Below are 16,408 nucleotides of genomic sequence, written 5' to 3' on the forward strand. Positions count from 1 at the left end.
CGATAGTTGGTATGTTTTTTTTTTGCGTAACGATGATTCGAATTCATAATAAGGTAGATGACATTGTACTTGTGATATACAAGGCATACCAAAGATGTTTCTTTCGAATGAACTCTACACTCCGAAAACCCTTGAATACTATCTTATCTATATATTATCTTTGGTATAAGTTTACACAATCGCTGACCATATCGACCCTTTTAAAAAAAATACAGTTTGACAAACAACATAAAATATCGAGTCCGAAGCGGCAATCACAACATGTATTTTTTTATATTTACTTTAATACACAATCGTTTGTGAAAAGATTTAGAATTAAAATTCATTGAAAAAGAATACTTTTTTGAATAAAAAGTCAATTTTATTTAGTACTTATAAACGTGGCGCGTAAAACTTTCACATCAGAAAAAAAAACACCCTGAACCAATACATGTATGTTACATCAGTTAAACGTGTATTTTTATATCGACATTGAACCCAAAAGTAAAAACATGTCACTAATAGCTAAAAATTTAGGGTACGGTCCAAATATCGGGACGGTGTGGTGACAGTAAACTCAAATACTTTTGTTTGGCCTCGAAATATAATGATGGAATAGGGTATCTAAGTCTCGTCACGTGACTCCGTGATTTCATGAGAATGGGTCCTCATCTCCCATTCAAATGCATAGAGATTCGACATTAACATAGCATCGAGTTCAAAGTTAAAAGCAAAATATATTTTTGTGAAAAAATACTGATAAAAAATGACAAATATCTAGTTCTATTGAATAAAAATGTTAAGAAAAGCATAGAAATAGAGGCTTTTTGCATGGTGATACAGCGGTTTTATTTCCCGGAAGTGAACAATAAAATGCAGACCGGCCTTCAGATTTCAATACGTTCAAATTATAAAATTCCGGAAGGAAAACTGAAACTAGAACGAGACTTACAAACCCTATTATACGAATTTAAAATTAATCTATTTGTAGATTAACTGCAATTTTAAAACGCCGCTGTATGAAGCCTGTAAATTCAATAAATCACTGCACCTAACTAAATACAATGCCGATCCAGAGATTTTAAAATGGAGTTCCACAAAAAAAAAGGGGGCTCCAGGATAAAAGCGGCTTCAAACTTACAATTGCAACAAAAACTACAGTCAGCCTGGAGTAAGATGCATGATAAAGTTTGAAGATGTATTTAAAACCCTAACACTACTGTAAACTGTAAGGCACTGATACTGTGTAGATGACACATCAGACTAAGACACATTTCTCAATTTCTTTTACATGTATAAGGCCGCAGTATTTACGTAAATGGATTTTCTGCTCTGGAAGTTGCTTTTGATGATACTGCACAATTCATCGCTTCTGTAAGTAACTTTTTATTCAGATGGGTATTTGCTACAATAAGTTACCTCGCTTCAACCTTGAACTAAATATTCCTGAAAATAACTTCTTAAAAATTAAATATCTATAACAGGAGAGGTTTTTACGGCGTAGGGCAAATGTGAAAGTTGCTTTTGGACAGGCTGCAAAAGAAATGTTTTCATTCTGTCCATTTCCTCACCCCATCTGAAAATCTAGACAAATCTTGTAAAATAGCCTACAGGGCATAAGTATATATATCTAACTAGCCTACCTATAATTGATGATCATAGAAAAAGGTGCTGTAATGAATGTTATAAATCAATGAAAACATTTTTTTAAGTGGGGTACTTTGTCGGACTAATATTAGTAATATGTCAGTGCTAATAGGGGTGGGTCCAACATAGGGTTTCAGGGAGATCCGAACCCAATTTTGTTGAGAGATTTGGTTAATTTAGCGTATCGCTTGTCCAAGAAATAGTAAATAATAGCCTGGAATCCCATTTCAAAATCACTGGTCATTCTTGCAGATATACTATGTTATCGGATATTCAAGGACAATTTTTCCTTTAAAATATTTGTAAAATGAAGCAACCCACATCTACATTTACACTTCAATAAATGCTCGCTTCTGTCCGTGATTTGGGTGATTATTTGAAATTGGTCACGTTTAAGCAGTTCAAGTGTTGCATGATTGAATAGAGAAGAAAACCATGCAACATTTGTTCATCCACTTCTACAAGTCATGAATTAAATCATCACATTATCCCATCGACTGCATAAACGTTCTGCTGTTCAAATCGTGCAATACAAAATCGATCAGCCTACCTCTGCCGAGTGTATTTGGACAACGATAGACTACTTTCGAGGAAATAAAACAAATCAAGCTACAATTTGTCAATATTTTAGAAGTTTCAATTATTTTCAAAGCCTAAAACTGACAAAAAGTGATTTTAACATAAAAAATCACCATACCCAGTGAACATAAGTGCGTTTTTTGTTTTTTTTTTTCATTACACAAGTACGAAATGATAAGCAAGATTAATTTTGCCAAATTTCAGCAAAATCCGTTAGGAAACATTTTTTTTACCTAATTTGCGTAAAGCATATGACACTCTAATAATGCTACGCATTAGTTATATTTTTTTTCATGCTAATAGAGAATGTCGAACATAGAGCGGTAAGGAATTTTACTAATGTAGTTGTAATCGGAATAAAACAAATTGTGGGGAAATTAACGAAAGTAACCATACCCATCATAAAATAAGGTACGTTTTGGGGGGTTCATTCCCGAGTCAAATCGAGACCTATATAGGATGATTTGAATGTATTTGTATGCCAGATTTGAAAAATACCAAGTGGGAACGTTTTTTCTGTACCTTAATCGCGTAAGGCCTTTTGAACCCTAATGGTATATCATGATTTTGTTTATTTTGGAAATATAAGCTCGCGGAAGAGAACACTTTTGGTTTCTATACTTACATGTGTTGTTGGTGTAAAAATGCGTCGTTCAATTCCAACAATGTGTGGTAATTTTCGTGAAAATCGGTCAAGGTACTTGAAACAGTAATATAACCTCTTAAATATGACAATGTCATTTCTGACGTCTTTTTCCAGATCGTCTAAGGTAACCTTTGGACGATAATGCAAATGAATTCTCTCATCACGACTTTGCAAGGTTGCTAATTGGACATGGTAACCGCGGGTCTCGCAGAGCAAGGGAATATCATGTGGTTGACGCGCTATTCTGCAAAAGTAAGTAATACTTCATTAGGTATTACTTACTTCTGCAGAATAGCTCATCGCCTATATGATATGTCCTGGAAGTAATCGGAAACCTACGAGACCCATGGTTACTATATCCAATCAGAGGCCTTCTTACAAAATCGTAATTATGAAAGAGAATTCATTTGCAAATCCAAAGGCTTCTGTAAGCTAATTTGCATACAAAATTGACTTTTGTGTCACAAAATTGATTTTTGGGACACAAATTTGACCCAAAATAGACTTTTGTGACACAAAATTGACTCAGAATAGACTTTTGTGACACAAAATTGACACAAAATAGACTTCTGTTCTTTTATTATTTAATTTCCATGTCAGGTAACAAATGTCAATTTTCTATGCAAATGAATTAATATTTACATACTTATTTCACAAAATAATTTTGTCATTACAAAACTGAAGTGATCATAAAACAAGTCTGTATAGCATAGTTTTGCACGAGAAAAATGATTTTGTTGAGTTTTGAAAAGAGTCGAGGTCGGGCACTTGATTTGTATATTTCAATTTTCAACATTCATTCAATCCCCTTTACTGTCTTTTGAATTACGCAGTGGCATATTCAGAAGGGGCGGGGTGACGTTTGCGCCCCGTTTTATCGGAAAATGTATATATATTTTATATGTATAAATCTTGATCTCTTACACATTTTAATCCCTATTTCACCCCACCTCCGCAAATCGTTTGCCTCTCTCCACTCGGCATTACAGCTATCTAACCTGAATTATTCGCTCCACCCTTGTTAAAAAAAATAAAGAAGTTCATAAAAAAATCTGTAATTTGGTCAGCATATATATATAAAGTGACGGATCCAGACCTTTGTCGGCTAGAGATGCTGACCAAATTACAGATTTTTTTATGAACTTCTTTATTTTTATTTTTGATATATATATAAATGAACTACAGTAAAATGTTTCTATATATGTAAATAGCTCTTAGACAAAAAAGGAGACAAGGCATATATCATATTATTCCACACAAAATATTGCAAGAAAAGAACATAGCAAAAATATCGGTATATAATCGAAGTTGTACTCATTGTTTTAGCCTTGCATTTGGGGTAAAACTATGGACCAGAAAGCAGAAGCTAGCTACGATCGGACCATTTGTCCAATTTTGTGCGACTTACGAGTTATAACTTTATCAGACGTAACTATTAGATATTTGAATTTACAAGAAGGTTCATTTGTCGATTTGTGTGGTGAAATTTGCTCTGTAAGTTAACCCTGTATATAACTAAAATGCTACAAAAATATGATACGGACCATTTCATTTGATTTTCTTGTGGGTGCACATACACTAAACTTTCATCATTTCATCATAAGGATGCTATGCCCAGTGGCTATGTCTTAACATTCATCTAGATACACATGTTAGTCTGTAGTCAGAGGAAAATTTGTGTTGAAATTGAGGCCATATACATGTATGTTGAAAGGTAATAATGAACCTTTCAAAAAGTGTTAATATGAAGAAGATATAGTTTCAATTATTATACACATTGATATTATTTTCTTCTTTATTGTATCTTCATCTGGGCTAGAATCCAGGTCCAGATTTTTTTCAATTTTGTCCTCCCATGCCCCAGGCCACAGGGACTTGTTTCATATAATTTAATTTCTTCATCAAAATAATTAAACCTCACCTCATACCAAGAGGCATATTAAACAGTAGTTCTATAGAAATACTGAAAATAATTAGCAAATTCATGAATGAATGTTAGAATCGAAGATCAATTTAATTTAACAGAATTATATTAATATACAATGTCAAAGTTTAAACTATAGATAATCTATTTTGATTTGATTTTCCCCACTGTCACACTATGGTCATAAATTTAGTTATACATTGTATATAACAAAAGTACCGTTTTTGTTTATGCCATAACTATTTTCTGTAAATGTGTTTGTACAAATAAAATTGTCTAATTGTCTTTAAAAAATATTCCCTTCGCTTTCCTTTTCTAAAGCAAAATGAAAGGGCCATTTTTTATAACTATAAAACAAGTGCCTGTGCTTCTGATCATGGTTTTGATTTGTCACCAGGATATAAGTCCAACATATCTACATCCAAATAAAAAAGAAGTTAAAAAAAAATAAAAGAAGTTGCAGGGTCAGAAGAATTTCAAACTTCTATATAAATCAATATGTATGTATATTGGTAGATAAGATAACATAACCCTGTCTTAGTTCTATAACATAAAACCACACTTTTTATGGTTATCTTTCATCTTTTCATCAGATATTTTTTTACCTTTTATTTATAGTAGCATTTTGAATATAACAAAAATGAAAATATATCTGCTGAAAACAGGAAAGATAAACATAAAATGCATGGTTCTATGTTATACAACTAAATACTGTGTCAGATATTCTTCCACCAGGGTTATTATTTTATCCCATTACTCGCAATGACTTAAGCCCAGGAGTGATTTACAATAAAATACTGTTATTCTTGGCAATAAAAATCTTTTCATTTTGGTGGAAATGTCTGATGTATAGTGATTGTGTAACTATCTTTGTTCTATAAAATTATTTATATGTTTGGTGGTTGTATGGGTTTTAGCTTACCTAAGAGTAATCAAGACTTAAAATGGACACTACTGTTGCTGTGTGTGTGTGTGTGTGTGTGTGTATAAAATGGTCTGAAAAATCCCAACGATGTTAGAACTGTCAAATTTGCGAAGCAAATTTTTGTCGTTCCCTCCGCGGGACTCGAACTCGTACCGCTGTGACATCTATGGCAACACCGCCTGCACTAAGTGAAGCGCCCTAGACCACTTGGCCAGCTAAGCTATATAAAAATATAGCTTTCGCTGGCTGGGTGATTCCTCCTCGTAGGATTAATCTAGGGCTGTAACTTAGTTTCTAACATCGTTGGGATTTTTCAGACCCTTGTATAAGTTTACGTTATCTTCCCTGTATCAATTTGATCCGATGGAGCAGTGTAGTGTATAGAGTCGTCACATTCTGAGACGTTGTTATATATATATATATATATTAGTAGACACTTTATTGAAATGTGGTCGTTTTCTTTCACATATTAGCACAGTGAATATAAATTTTTAGTTTGTTTATACTATTTAAAAAAGTAATCAAGGAAACCAAGGTTATAGCGGTAATCAAAAGAATGTAATCCAGGGACAAAGACCAGACATGGAAAACAGACATACACAACAAAGAACATAAAGTAACTAAAATTATACATACAAAGTAACAAAAGTAAATGAGCAACTTGGACTCCACTAAAAACTGGGAGCATGGACCAGGTGCACCAGTAGGGTAAGCGTCGTCTGCTTTTCTAGAAACACCCGTGGAGTTAAAAATTCAAGTCCGGGTAAGACAAATGAGGAAAGGAAAATTATGAACCGAATAAATCAGTCTTCATGGTGCTGATGGATACACCATAACGATCCACGAGTTCATGATGATGACTTGTAATTTATAAAGTGTATTATGCACATGTTGTAATTGTGTTTGGACCAACCAAATATTTAATACTTTCTGCTCATATGACCTGATGACAAAACTTGTTATTGTAGACTGAAGAAAGTATACCATTGTTTCTCGCTAAAGATGTTTTCAAAGAGTGTAACTTGACACAGAATAATGTACAGAGAATTCATGCTAGATTCAGCAAGGATGGCAAGGCTACTAAACTGTTATGCAGTGGTAAGTTACACAGAATATTGTACAGATAATCAGTGCCAGTTACAGTACTGCAAGGATGGCAAGGCTACTAAACTGGCATTCAATGGTACAATGTAAGTTACACATAATAATGTACAGAGAATTCATGCTAGGTTCAGCAAGGATGGCAAGGCTACTAAACTGGTGTTAAATGGTAAGTTACACAGAATATTGTACGGATAATCAGTGCCAGTTACAGTACTGCAAGGATGGCAAGGCTACTAAACTGGCATTCAATGGTACAATGTAAGTTACACATAATAATGTACAGAGAATTCATGCTAGGTTCAGCAAGGATGGCAAGGCTACTAAACTGGTGTTAAATGGTAAGTTACACAGAATATTGTACAGATAATCAGTTCCAGTACTGCAAGGATGGCAAGGCTACTAAACTGGCATTCAATGGTAAGTTACACAGAATATTGTACAGATAATCAGTGCCAGTTACAGTACTGCAAGGATGGCAAGGCTACTAAACTGGCATTCAGTGGTAAGTTTCACAGAATATTGTAGAGATAAACAGTGCCAGTTCCAGTACTGCAAGGATGGCAAGGCTACTAAACTGGCATTCAATGGTAAGTTACACAGAATATTGTACAGATAATCAGTGCCAGTTACAGTACTGCAAGGATGGCAAGGCTACTAAACTGGCATTCAGTGGTAAGTTTCACAGAATATTGTACAGATAATCAATGCCAGTTGCAGTACTGCCAGGATGACAAAGCTACTAAACTGTTATTCAATGGTAAGTTACACATAATAATGTACAGAGAATTCATGCTAGGTTCAGCAAGGATGGAAAGGCTACTAAACTGGCATTCAATGGTAAGTTTCACAGAATATTGTACAGATAATCAGTGCCAGTTACAGTACTGCAAGGATGGCAAGGCTACTAAACTGGTATTCAATGGTAAGTTACACAGAATATTGTACAGATAAACCATGCCAGATATAGCAAGGACGGCTAGGCTACTAAACTGGCATTTTTTAGATGGAGGTTAGAAGTGCAATACAAAATAGTTGGATAACTTGAATACTACTTTTGCCTAAAATGTTTGAATGTCCAGCTTTGTTATATTAAATATCTTCCCATCCTTGCTTAAATACTATTTTCAAATATCGGATTGAAAGAAATTAGATTTGAAACAGAAATTACAGATTTCAGAGAATTTTTATGTAAATCAAAACTTTCTTATCATTTAAATTATACATGTAGTCAAAAGCTGGTGAGAGATTTGAACTTTACATGTATTTACATGCTCATTACAGTGATTCAATAAATACTTGAATAATAGAATAAATCAATTATAGAAGATAGACCACTGCTTTAATTTGACTGTAAATGTGTTTATTTTTAGCCTGAGCTTTATTAAAGAAGGTTTTAAATGGATAATTTTGAGATGAAAACTGATTTTTAAAAAAATCTTATTTTGAGATTTTTAATGAAGTTGGATGCTGATATATGTTAACTTTTTTTTATTAATTTTTTTTTTACAGATTTTCGCATTAATGGGCTAAACCAGAACAGACTATGGTTTTACACCATACAGGGATTATTAGAAGTGATATTTCATTATCATGGTACAGATGTACAGAAGGAATGTTTAAAACAACTAACTGTAAGTGAATAAACCCAAAAATAAAGTTTGTACATGTAATATTTGGTACATAAACAAGGAAGCTTCACTTTTATTGGTTTTGCCTAAAAAAGTATATGTGGGTTTAGGGTGAGGCCAAAAAAAAATGTGTGTTTACGGTCACCCAACTGACCCTCATTGTATTTATCATATTAAACAACAATGGCGCCCGAAAAAAAAATCTGACCTACTAACCCTATTCTTTTTTCAGCATGTGACAGTAAACACACATTTTTTTGGCCTAACTTGACCATACTAGTACATTACTTTTATAACTTTTGAAATCGTAAAAATAGAAAAAAAATGCTGAAGAGGGTTAGTGTTCCAAAAATTTAAGAAGCTATGAAAGAAATTTCCCTTCCTATACTAACAAATGAGTTTCTTGTGTTACCCTAAACACACATATATTGTCTTTTTTTTCCCTAAATAAAAATGAACCTTTGCTTAATCAGATTTGTGGTATTTTTTCAGAGAAAAAGTTTTTATAACATATTTTTTACAAAATTTGTAGAGAAAAGAATTATATAAAGGACGTGACAAACATGACAACTATAATAAGGGTAATCAAGGGAACAAAGATTCTAGACAATAATCATTTTTCACATTTTTGACACCTAACAAAGCTAGAAACATTATTGTCTGGAACCAGAAAATAATTTGTGTTAATGAATTCTCATGATAGATAAAAATACTTCGTTCTTTAACTAAGTAATTAATTCAACAGATTTTCAATTCTGCAGCTTGTTTTCAAGGCATGGGTTCATGTATTGTGGTGCCTGATGTATGCCCCCCTCCCTAAAATTAAGGAAAACAAATTTTTGAATGAAATATTGATTTTTTTAATCAATTCTACCTACAAAAGTATGTTTGCCTAGCTCCGCTCATCATTAAATTCTATTAAAGCCCACTAACCTGAAATCCTTGATATGCCCCTGGTTTCAGATATCTCTGTTAATCTTTAGACAGATATTTTTTTTTGGATAATTTCTTTTCCAGGTGACATTTTTAAGCCATTGTGATGATTCATCCTTACCAGAGGGCATGACAGTGAGTTTGAATGAAGAATCAGCTGATGTGAAGCTTAGGAAGGAGTATCCAATGGTTAAAGGAATTAAAACAACCAATGAAAACCTTACCCTACAAAGGAACTCTTCTCAAAAGAGATTGAAAAATGCTGAATGGGCAAGCCAATCCATTTGTGGCAGTAACTCTCAATCAAGTGTTCCAGATGATTATCAAAAAAGACAAAAGAGAATGAAACTTACAACACTATACAATGATCAATGCTCACTTTGTTCATCTAGATACACTGAAAATAGCCTACATTATAGTGTATGTTATGCTAGTAAGGAAGGCACAAGGAAAGGAATCCAAGTAAGAAGCATTGCAATACAAACTGAATTATGTGTTCTTCAGCCACTGAAAACTATTACCTCTGTCTCTACACAAACAGAGTCTATCAAACAAGATGGTAATGGAATGAATGAATCAGATTTTGATACTGCTGTAGATTGTAGGTCTGCTAAAGTTAATGTAAACCTAATGACTGTAAACAATAAACAGTATGAACAAGTAACAAAGGAAATTTTATCTAAAGATAATGATTTAAACGCCAAATCTACTTGTCCATATTGTCTTTATCTGTCAAGAGCTAGCGAAACACAAAATCAGGACCTTACAAACTGTTTAATAAAACTGAATCAGTTTATTCTATTTGAATATTCTGAACATCAAGATGACTTTGCAGCTTGGTTTTATTCGATCGTCTCCCTTCTTTTGGATCATTATCCAAATCGTATATTTCCAAGAGATTTTATTAGCAATTTTCTTCATGAATTGCAGCAGTGTAATTTAGCATCAGAAGGTAAACATTCCTGGGACTTATTTATAAATTTTCTGTGTAGATATGTAGGGAAAGAATTACATAAGTTTGAGGATGAGATTCTACAGAACCTTCATCAGTTTAAGGAGGACCATATAAAGTGTATAGATAACTTACCACCACCTGAACAGATAATTGACTCTATTTTCCCTTCATGTATGAAGGAGTTAATTTTTCATTGGATGTCTCCTAAATCATGTGATCATAGCTCATCCAATCAAATGTTATATGATGAAATATCTATTCCAGATTACCATGTTATACAACTGGTTTTAGAGTTTGTTAACAATGCTTTAATATCAGGCGTAGCACATGTTGTTTACTCCAGAGTGAAGTCATTAAATGGTTAGTTATCTCCTGTTGTTCTTTTTTTTATGTGACATAAAATCAATTATGTTTAAAAGCTATATATTTGTGAACTTTGACATCTTCCCTTATTTATAATGTAGAAATTTTACATGACTAGTATTTTGAATTTTTATGCACCCTCTCAACAAAGTGACCGGGATATTTTAATTTACCTTTATCTTAAGCAAAATTAAGTTTGTTGTTTTGGTTTATTTCTACTGATTTTTGACAAATTTTTGGTCTTGAACTTACTTGAAATTGCAATAATTTATACATGTAATAAGAAAAAAGATTTTTATATATCAGCGAGTAACATGGTTCTCTTCAGTGGATAGAGTTGGTCTTTCCTTGAATAATTGACCATTACCTGATGAAATTCCTTCGTAAATTTCTGGACAATTCACACAGAGATTTAAACTCTGTGTCCACTGTCCATTTAATTACCCGAGGAAGTTCATCACGTAAGCATCATTTGATCAAAGGAAGCCCATAAGTCAACTCTATTTTCTGAAGTTAACTTTGATATTCACCGTGACACTGTAAAAAACAAACGTAAATTCGTATCATAAAGAGTAATCAAGGGAATGAAGATTCTAGCGGAAATCCGAGGAATGTAATCCAGGGATAAAGACTACACAGAGAAAAGAGACACACACAATAAAGTACAAATAACCAAAACAATGCATACAAAGAAACAAAAGGAAATGAGCAACTTGAACTCCAATAAAAAACTAGGAGTATTGACCAGGTGCACTGATAGGGTAAGCGTCCTCTGCTTTTCTAGAAACACCCGCCGTTAACATCAAACAATTTAACACGACCCAAATTAAGAGGTTTGTTACTGTTAAACTTGAATAGTCCCTTCTGTTCTATGTTGATACATTTAGTTGTCTTTCATGAAAGTTCTTGCTACATACTCATCCAGAGACCTATAGTAACAGATCTATGCTCTATCTCAACACTTTTTTCATAGGGAAATGACTATTGCAAAACAGCGAAAATATAGTGGATAGATATTTATTTCATATCAGCAGGTTTTTTTTATAAAAAATATTAGATACACGAATAAGACTTGTAAAAAAACATACAAACAAAAACCAAATAAAATGCATTCATAACAAATCTTTAAAAATGCTAATAATAACCATAAGAAAGATTTACCAGATAAGAAATTGTCTTATGGAAATGGTATGGATAAAAATATTGCTTTGAAACTCAAGTCACTAAATACACATCTATAAAAGAGTAATCAAAGGAACCAAGGTTATAGCGGTAATCAAAAGAATGCAATCAAGGGACAAAGACGAGACATGGAAAACAGACATACACAACAAAGAACATAGAGTAACTAAAATCATGCATACAAAGTAACAAAAGCAAATGAGCAACTCTGACTCCACTAAAAACTGGGTGCATGGACCTGGTGCACCGGTAGGATAAGCGTCTTCTGCTTTTTTTAGAAACACCCGCCGAGTTGCTGATAAAAAGTCAAGTCCGGGGTAGACAAACGAGGAAAGGAAAACTGAACCGTTGAATAAATCTGTCTTCATGGTGCTGATGGATACACCATAAAGATCCACGAGTTCATGATGACGACCATAAAACTTCTGTAGTGATGACTTCAATCCTGTGGCAACATAACCCTGTAATAATAATTTAAATGTACATCATTTCAAACACTATTGGTTAAGTGAAATATGTCTGTATGACTTAGCAAGATGACAGAAAATAATGCTCCTTGTAATAGGTATGATATACCTTAGGTGTAGAAAAAACAAGTATGTTACATTTACATAGAAAGATCGTTTGAAACTAACCAGGTTGGAAAAATGAAACGAATTACCAAAACATTTAGTGAAAAATAAAACTTTGAATATGGTGAAGTGTTGTTTTGTCGAAAAAAATTTCCCAATATCTAAATGGTATCTAAAGGGCAACTTTAGGGCACTTCAAATTTTCAGGACAAATCACGCATAGGACCACAAGCCCAAAACGTGGAATACAAACGGGCCATGTTGCGTGTAGGGTAAATACATGCATGGCTTTTGTACAAAATGATGGAGGAGTTGGGAAGTACTTGGATGGACGATGACTTTGTCAGGAAAAGGTGAATGACCAGAGCCAGGAGATAATGAGGTGAAAGGAACTTCCAACCGGTGTAATCCACGCAATCAAGTAGGTGGTGAAAGTGGATAGAAAGTTTGGGAAGAGTAAGATATTCATTTGAAAACAGCGGAAGGAGAGGCGACTAAGGTACGGGCCCACTACGCACTCTACGAAGAGAAGGAACCATTAACTTGTGCCTTTGTGAGAAATATTCTAAATGAGCAAAAGAACAAAGCAAGAGTTCTTCTCTAATGATCTTGTGAGGATGTAAGTCCATAATTTTCTTATCCGTCAAAAACTGGATAAGAATTTTTTAAACTTTTTGTAGACGTGAGCCAAGCTTGTATTTCCCCATTATTCAATTAAGGCATTATCCGTTTGCATTCCGAGTCCGAGGTAGGAGGTCATATACGAGCTTTGCACTTGAAATTAGTGAATGGGACAGAGTCGGCTTTTTTTGGTACTATTTGATCTAGGATGTAAGGTTATGATGAATGCACCTGGTCCATGCTCCCAGTTTTTAGTGGAGTCCGAGTTGCTCATTTACTTTTGTTACTTTGTATGTGTGATTTTAGTTTTTTTATGTTCTTTGTTGTGTGTGTCTGTTTTCCATGTCTGGTCTTTGTCCCTGGATTACGTTCTTTTGATTACCACTATAACCTTGGTTCCCTTAATTACTCTTCCAATGAAATAAATTTTGGAAATTGTCTCAATTATCAAACGTACTTCAGCTTGTGCCCAATTCTCTTTCTCTATAGAAAACATGTAATACTTTCCATTGTGTTTCCATGTCGGCAAGTATCACTCACAAAACTGTAATAAAAATGTGCAAGGTTATTGGCAAAGACTACATTAAAAGTATTCACATGACAAAATAAGCCTATGGGGCTAATTTATGACAGGTTTGTTATGAAGCTTAGCAATCTTATGAAATCCTCAGTATGATTACGATTTCACCGAACTATGCACTTGAACAGTTGTTATAAGAGACAAAAACATCGCATGAATTTATGACATAGTGGTAGAATAAGCAAAGAGTATGCGAACATAAATGCAGAAGGTTTCTGATTAATAAATATGCTATATAACTGTCATTATACCCCACTCGTGCATTGGTGGTTTATGCCACTAGGTAGTGATAAGCGTCTTGTTTGGCAAAGGACGAACGTCTTAGGCCAACTGCTTACACTAGCTAGCTTTCTATTAGGCGAAAGGGAGAATAGTGTTCGTGAATCTTTACTTGGCAGTACAAAGCCTCTACACTACCAAGACTTCTGCAGTGCCTCCTCGTGGCATTGCACGGATACTTGGCTTCTGGCTTGTATGTAGGAGATCTCATATTACCAAGGACCCCAGAGGTGTGTAGGACCATTGGCGTATAAATGTGCCCTAGCACTCATCGAACTTGGCTCAACTATCGGGAAAAATAGGTCTACTGCCTTGTAGATGCAACCATCTATGGGAAGGACAACCCAGAAAGAAAATCCGGTCCAAAAAGAGGAGGTTTGGGACAGGACCAACTACCCTACCCTATCCAGTAAAACAAGAGACAGTTACAAAAACTACAAGAAGTGTCACAAATGTTAACTCTGTCTGTATAGACTTTAGCCAGGGTGCAGTCGATATAACATATTTTAGAAGATTGAGTTTTTATGATCTTAAGAAACACTTTGTGTTCGCATAATGTACAAAACATCAAGGACAGCACAAGTTGCGAATGGAATGTTGAAGTTGGACATACTTGGAATAAGGGAATGTCGATGGATAAATTTAGTCAAGATTAGAATAAACCGTGGTCAAACCATAGTGCACTCCAGGCATAATGACAAATACCAAAATGGAATGGCAATCATGATAAGATCTAAACACTACTAGAATGGAAACAATAAGTGACCGATTGGTTAGACCAGACATGGAAAACAAACATTCACAACATAGAACATAAAGTAACTAAAATCATACATACAAAGTAACAAAAGCATGAATGAGCAACTCGGACTCAACAACAGCCAAATGACAGGTGGCACCAAGTTTCCACACAAAGCCATGCATAAACTGACTTGGAAATCCCAAGATGGTAGGACCACTAACCAGATCGATAGAAACTGAAGAAATAGATTTAAGGTGCTTGAAGACATCTCTGATGAAACTGAGTACATTCAAGGAAAGTGGGTCAACATCAATAAACGTATATTTAAACAGCTGTAGAAACTGTTAGTTACGGAACAAAAAAGAGTACTAAGAACGAAAAACTTCTGGTACATCGGGAAAACATGTGGAAGGCAAAGTGTTATTAACACTAAGTCCATATGAGTGCAAGAACATCTTCAAGCTGCTTTTAAAGAAAGCGACAAAGAGGTAAAAATAAATGCTAGGATTGAAAAAGAACGTATGCCATCATGCTAACCAAAGAAGCTGAACAAAGAGTGTCCCATGGAGAAATGAACACTATATATAAGATAACGAAACAACAATGTGGGAGAACTTCAATCAAAATGTCCTGTTAAAGAGAAAGGAGGTCATCCACTGTCAACAGAGCATGCACAGGCTTAGAAATAAACATTGATTCGTCAACTGTAGTGCAAAATACAGAACTCCATCAAATCACTAAAAAAATGGTAAATCTCCAGCCAATAATTCCTTCCATGCTGAGATGCTCTAGTCAGATATTGTAAAATTATTTAAGATATTACTGAACATTCAGGTGTTAAAGACAAATGAAACCACTGGAGTAAAGGACTGAATGTAAAATTTAAGAAAAAGGGGATCTCTAAGGCTGTGACAACTGGAGAGGAATAACAATACTTTCAGTCCCCAGTCATTTTTCCTGTAGAAGACTTTTGAACAGAACAGATGAAATGGTTGACATGAATTTAATTGAGAAACAAGCTGGATTCAGGTGAGGAAATGGATGTATAGACCAGATTTTTGCCATTCGGAACATTGCAAAACAGTGTATTGAATGGCAAAATGTCATTTTACATCAACTTCATAGACTTCAAGGAAGCACTTATCCTTGTTTGATTTGTTTGATCTTCGCTGGATTTTTTATTCCTTTGATTACGGTTTGATTATACAACAAAGTGAAAAATAAAGATGACCTTGTCTCCTAAATTTAAAAAGATGAACAGACCTTACACATAAATGAATTATATAACAAACGTAGCTGAATTTACTATTGTACGTAGGCACAATATTCCAGCTATGCATATCATGATAACAGCTGTAAGTGAATAAACCATTGATATCTGGACTTTCGTAGATAAGATGATATTGCACGTATTACAGTCTAACATTAATCAACTCAAAGATTTGAAATCAACTGATTTGGTCTTAAGCTAATGTCAAATTAAATATAGTTTATTGTTGTGCTCCAAGTTATTGTTTTGTAATAAAAGTAGTTAATTACTCACCATTTCATTGCCCACGAATTTACACCTTGCATTTATAAGGAAATGCCTTGGTTTCATCTCGCATGATGAAATTTAGCTTTTGGTAGATCATGCCTATTTAATTGCTAAAATTTCGGTCATTAATCAAATTTACATTGAAAAGTGTATTTCATTGAGCAAAATTATGTTTGATATGAATTATAAACTATTTTATTTATTTGTTATCA

General features: G+C 34.0%; 1 protein-coding gene across 2 annotated transcripts; it reads left to right on the forward strand.

The window, feature by feature from the left end:
* The first annotated feature begins 4,193 nt into the window (after window positions 1-4,193).
* On the forward strand, window positions 4,194-10,690 carry LOC148608635 (uncharacterized). Of its 2 annotated transcripts, none has more exons than XM_088546207.1 (4): window positions 4,194-4,345; window positions 6,669-6,798; window positions 8,314-8,435; window positions 9,450-10,690. In XM_088546207.1, exons 1-4 carry the CDS (start codon window positions 4,199-4,201, stop codon window positions 10,683-10,685), a joined length of 1,635 nt encoding a protein of 544 aa, XP_088402333.1. In that variant the 5' UTR covers window positions 4,194-4,198; the 3' UTR covers window positions 10,686-10,690. The 2 variants fall into 2 exon arrangements, with proteins under 2 accessions (XP_088402333.1, XP_088402334.1); XM_088546208.1 differs by having other exon boundaries at window positions 4,196-4,279.
* The last annotated feature ends 5,718 nt before the right edge of the window (window positions 10,691-16,408 follow it).

This window comes from Perna viridis, chromosome 9 (assembly GCF_037379345.1).
Source record: "Perna viridis isolate PV_CMFRI_1.1 ecotype Kerala chromosome 9, ASM3737934v1, whole genome shotgun sequence".
Lineage (NCBI taxonomy): Eukaryota > Metazoa > Mollusca > Bivalvia > Mytilida > Mytilidae > Perna > Perna viridis.

What these genes read in the sequence shown, in the direction of transcription:
- LOC148608635 (XM_088546207.1), top strand. Translation starts at nt 4,199, where the DNA reads ATGGACCAGAAAGCAGAAGCTAGCTACGATCGGACCATTTGTCCAATT. An exon ending in TGTGTGGTGAAATTTGCTCT is followed by an intron (nt 4,346 to 6,668) that starts GTAAGTTAACCC and finishes TTGTTATTGTAG; the next exon opens with ACTGAAGAAAGTATACCATT. An exon ending in AATGTTTAAAACAACTAACT is followed by an intron (nt 8,436 to 9,449) that starts GTAAGTGAATAA and finishes TTTCTTTTCCAG; the next exon opens with GTGACATTTTTAAGCCATTG.